This window comes from Cavia porcellus, unplaced genomic scaffold (assembly GCF_034190915.1).
Source record: "Cavia porcellus strain 051 isolate PalLab524CR breed Dunkin Hartley unplaced genomic scaffold, mCavPor4.1 scaffold_24, whole genome shotgun sequence".
Lineage (NCBI taxonomy): Eukaryota > Metazoa > Chordata > Mammalia > Rodentia > Caviidae > Cavia > Cavia porcellus.
Genome location: NW_026947507.1, coordinates 12983958 through 12989451, shown reverse-complemented (window position 1 = coordinate 12989451; position 5494 = coordinate 12983958). Strand labels below are relative to the sequence as shown.

Sequence of the window (5494 nt, the reverse complement as noted above, 5' to 3'; positions counted from 1 at the left end):
CCCTTTTAAATGAGTTTTAACAACTGTGTGTGATTGGATACTACCACCATAATCAAGAAATAGAGTGTATCCATCAACCCAGAAAGCTCTTCGTGACCGTGATGGTCAGTTCCCTTCCTTGATCTCTGACCCTGGCAACACAGGTCTGATTTTTTTATTCTACCCATTGTTTTTCCTTTTAAACAATGTAATGTAAAGAGAGTCACTCACACTGTATTTAACCTTTTGTGACTGGTTATGTCTGGATGTTATAAAACTTTTTAATTCATCTCTTTTGTGGTGGGTATCAGTAGTTCAGTCCTTACAGTGACTGAGTAATATTTCTTTGCATATCCATGTCAACACACTCATTAGATGATTGACATTTGGTTCATTTCCAATTTGGGGATACTATGAAGAAAACTACTAGAAATGATCATGGACAAGTCTTAATATAAATCCATAATGTCTTTTCTCACAGATAAATAAATACATGGGTGTGGTATAGATCACAGAGAAAAATACATATATACTTGCCATTATAAGAATCTGTCAGTTTTCCAAGTAGCTATATAATTTTGCTATATATAACTAACAATGGTAATTTCAATTGCTGTACATTCTTACCAACACTTATTATTGATACTCTTTAATTTTAGCCATGCTGATATGCACATAGTGACATCTCATTATAGTTTGTATTTGCCTCTTCCCAATAACTAATGATGTTGAACATCTACTTCATGGGCTTTTTCTATCCATTTGTCCTCCAACAAATGGATAGAAATGTATCTTTTTAAAACTTTAAATCTTTTGTTCATGTTTTAATTGACTATTTTCCTTTTATTGAGTTTGGGGAGATCGATGTGCTATATGCAAGTCCTTTATCAGATGTACTTCACAAGTATTTTCTCTAAATCGATTGCCTGACTTTGCATTTTTTTAGCAGTGTTACTGTCATGATTATTATGATGATTATTCAGTACTGGGGATTGAACTTAGAGCATTTTCACAGTGCCACATCCTGAGGCTATTTTTTATTCTTAATTTGGAAACAAGGTCTCACTAAGTCACTAAGTTGCTTAGGCTGAATTGGAACTTGCAGTGCTCCAGAGTGCTCAGATTGTAGAGTTTTGCCACCATATTCAATTTAAACAGTGTCTTTGAAGAGTTTTAAATTATGATTTATGCAATTTATTGATTTTTCTCTTTTATGCTCTTTCCTTTTTCTATCTAAAAAATCTGCTTAAGCCAGGGTCAAAAACTTTTCATTTTTTTTCCTGAATCTTTTGTAGTTTTGTCTCTCATGTTAAGATCTATGATCTATTTAAAGTTATCTTGCATAATAAAGGCCAAGGCTCAATCTTTTTCCAAGGGATGTCCACTGGCTTGAACACTGTATATTGAAAAGACTATCTTTTCTCTATGAAATTATGTTGATAGCTTCATCAAAATCAGTTTACTGTGTGTATGTGTGTATGTGTGTGTGTGTGAGTGTGTGTCTATTTCAGGTCTCTTCATTCTGTTCTACTTATCTATTTACTTTATCTTTGTGTCTACAGGATACTGTATTGAATATTTAAATGTCATAAGTCAGGTATTATAAGTACTCTAAGCTTGATTCTTTCTATTTAAAAATGTTTTGGCTATCTTAGGATCTTTGCTTTTGACATAAATGTTAAAGTAAGATTGGTGATTTTGACAAAAAGCTTGCTGAAATTTTGATATGGATTTGTTGAATACAATGATAAATTTGGAGAGAACAGATATCTTAACACATCCGGAAACATCTTCAGAACTCAGCTATATTTCTCAGTTCCAAAGCATTGTTTCGCTGTGCTTTTCTTTGCTCTCCAGGACGCACATGCTCCATCTTCTGAGAGTGTGCCTGCATACTGTCCATACCATCAGTCTGACTTGGCTTTGAGCTGTCCATTAAGCCTCAACTCAACAAAACACATGAATATTTGGAAATTCTTCAGATAAACACTAGCGTTAAGATATTGCTAATGCAAGTGTTTTTTCTATCTCCTTTAGCTGGATGTTGCCTTGAGTAATCATTATCCGGATAGTACCCTCTTCTGTGGCACTTTTATTTCGTTTGAATTGTTCCTTTGCCCCGTTCTTCAGGTATTTGCAATCAGATGCATTTGGAACTTGCCAGATTGCTTGCAAAATCCTTCTGCAGAGGAGAACTTGTTGCCTTCTCAGGAACCGCTTTAGTGTCAGCGTGCCTAGAGGTAAGCAGGTGGCGATCATGTGTGCCAAACAGGTCTTTCTCTTATTCTTAATATTGGTGTGTTTTTGTATGCCACTCTTCATCAGTGTGGATAAAAGTTTATCAATTTTATTAACCTTCTTTTTTTTTTTTTTTCATCTTTTTCTTTTTTATTGGTACCGGGGATCGAACTCACGACTGCCTGCTTGCAAGACAGGTACTTATGCCGCTGAGCTAAACCTCCAGCCCCTTATTGACCTTCTTAAGGTCAGTCTTTTTGTTTTATTTTTCTCTATTTTTTTTGTTTGTTTTCTAATATATTGACTTCTGCTCTTTTTTTCATGTCCTTTCTATTTGAATTAGTTTTTTTTTTCTTATTTTTCTGTTTTCTTAGAGTGGAATTTAAGTAGATAATGTGAAAACTTATCTCTCTCTCTCTTTTTTTTTTTTTTTTGTCTTTTTCCTTTTTATCGGTACCGGGGATCGAACTCATGACTGCCTGGCTTGCAAGGCAGGCGCTTATGCTGCTGAGCTAAATCCCCAGCCCCAATGTGAAGATGTGAAAACTAATGTGTTTAATGCTATAAATGTCCTTGAAAACCATGTTTTGTGCACCACCCGTTTGATATGTTGGATGGTCAATTTCATTCAAATCATAGTGTTTTCAAAATTTGTGTTCTTTACCCACAGATTATCTGTTGATTGATATTAAAAAGTTTGTTGCTTTTTCCAGATATTCTGTTATTAATTTCTAGTTTAGTTCCATACAATCAGAAAACCCACTTTATGTGAATTTCTACATTCTACTCTTTTCTTTTGCTATGGAGTAATTTTTCGAAAATACTATGCATTAAGTTAGGTAAACTCTAAGCTCCTAAGTTCCTAAATGAAAAGAGAACCTACAAAATAAGCTTAAAAAATGACTACCTGTGCTAGTCAGCTTTTCTATTGTTGGGACTGTGTATCTGACATCCATAAGTTCAAAGAGGAAATTATTTATTCTCCTCATGGTTTCTGAAAATTTAGTCCATAGTCAGTTGATTCCAAGGAAGAAACATCATGGTAAAATGAATGGCAGAGCAAATTACTTCATGGCATCCAGGCAGCAGAGTGAAGGAACACCAGAGAACAAAGGGCCGGGGACCTTATGTAATACCCAAGGTCAGCCCTTCATGACTCATCCAGATATAGCCAGAAATGAGCTTTCCTAATCCCCGAGGTGGCTTCCAAGCCAATCAAGTTGACACAACTAAGCTTAAGCGCCACACTATCTACAGCAAGGACTGAAGAGGCAGGTAGAGCTAAGTGGTAGAAACTAGACTTCTCTGAATATACCTTGTTTCCTAGATTTTATTTTGGAATCATGATTATAAAAATAAATTGGCATAAAAATAAGGTAAAGAGCAAGCTCCAGAAAATAAAAACAACATGATTACGGGATCACCAAATCATACAGACCAGCAAATGGCTTTTCCATAATGCTTTGTATTTTCTTATAGAAGTAAGCAAATGCTTTATTTGGAGACCCTCAAAAGTATTGTGGGTTAACCTGGCAAGTTATAGTTTGTGTTGCGAAGCAGAAAATAGAGTAGGGAATAACGCCAAATATTCAGGAGGACAGGTTATAATGAAAAGGGACTAGCTATGTATTTAAAACTTTAAGTAACATTTTTAAACTTTTATTCTTCATGAAGAAAGTAAAATGACAGATGATTAGATGCAATGTAAAATCTAAAAGACAAAAAATTCAGTGCTTCTATGTTACTATTTTATTGAAAAATCAAGCAGTTAAAAGCATAATGTCAGGAGCAAGACTATCTGGGTTATAATCCTGGCTCTGCCACCTAATATTTGTATGACTTTAGTCAAGTTACTCCACCTGTGATAGCTGTTTCCCTTTTATCTCTCTCATGTCACCTGCCAAACCCATCTTTTCAAGTAATTTTCTGTCCTTTCCACTGTAAGTGACACTAATCTAGACCTGTACTTAACTATGCTGTGATCTTCCAAGATGAAAGACACAGACTCACCTCACTGGGCAGGAGAGGAGACTCTGAGAGTGTTACCTATTCTTTCCATATTGTATTAGGTTGATTTCTCCAAATTACATACATAATATATAGAGGAATACGTATCCTTTTCCAACTCAAAACTATAATCTTTACAAAGTCCAACAAAGATAAAACCCAGGATTATTCAAAGTGGAGCTCTGTCAAGCTGCGGGGACTGAGTGGTATCAGTGGTTGTGAGCATTCAGTGTGTTTACACAGGGACTTCATGCAGTTGTAGAATTGCTCTGTATCCTGGCTGTGGTCGTGGCTACTCATACACGTTAAAATTAATTGAGTGGATAGTGCTCAGAAAAAGTGTATTTAATTGAATAATATATTTTTAAAAAGCAGAAATCTTTCAGCTCTTAGAAATTTTCACTTATAAAATGTGGAAAAAAATTCAAATTGGCCCAAAAATGTTTTTTTTAAATTTTATTTAAAAGGAAAAAGAGAAAAACACAAAACAAAACAAAGCGGTGTAAGGGTACAAGTAATACAGAACTACAAAAAAAAAAAAAAACAGTAAGAAATCACCGGTTAATAGATTACATATTATCATCTTAGAGATAGTTGATCAAATAGTATCAAAGCATACAAAGTGGACACTCAAACAGTGAGACTGCAAACAGTTTTGTTTAATGATCCAACCAAAAACATTAATATGGTCAGCTATTTAACACCCCTAAACACACTTGCTGTTGTATCATTTAGAACTCTTTTTTTTCCCTCTCTTTTTTACAACAAAATTTACACATTTTGGGTTTTATTACTCCTTAGTTCTTATTACTTTTTTGGGGGGGGGGAGAGAATAAAGTCAAATATAGCAAAACAAAGCTGTCAGTCAAACCAAGGATAGACATAGCACATGATGTAAAACAGAGTACAAGGTTATCAACAATGGTTATCAACAATGTCTCTTGTTTACTTAAAAAGAATTGTCTATCTCATTAGATATTATAAAGTTGAACAAAACAGTAGAGAACAAGACCAATAAAACTTAAGCATTGTAAACATTACAGGACTTCCAAAGGAGACAATAGTCAAACCAGAATGGGCATCTTAGTGAATCTTACTGCCTTCAAAGTAGTTGCCTATACCCTCAAATTGATACTATCATACAGAATGGAACAGAGTCTAATCAGTCAAAACAAGATAGTGGGAGTATTACAGGACTTCAAAACAAGTTAATAGGAAATCAAAAAAGTTACTATTATATACTCTGCTAATTTTTAAAATTTTTCCCCTT

At 34.4% G+C, this 5494-nt stretch overlaps 1 protein-coding gene across 1 annotated transcript; it reads right to left on the bottom strand.

Moving 5' to 3' along the window:
• Nucleotides 1–1974: 1974 nt before the first annotated feature.
• Nucleotides 1975–2783, bottom strand: LOC100718856 (LYR motif-containing protein 2-like). The gene has a single exon (XM_063234539.1). The coding sequence runs from the start codon at nucleotides 2299–2301 to the stop codon at nucleotides 1975–1977; it is 327 nt and encodes a 108-aa protein (XP_063090609.1). The 5' UTR covers nucleotides 2302–2783.
• Between the last annotated feature and the right edge of the window lie 2711 nt (nucleotides 2784–5494).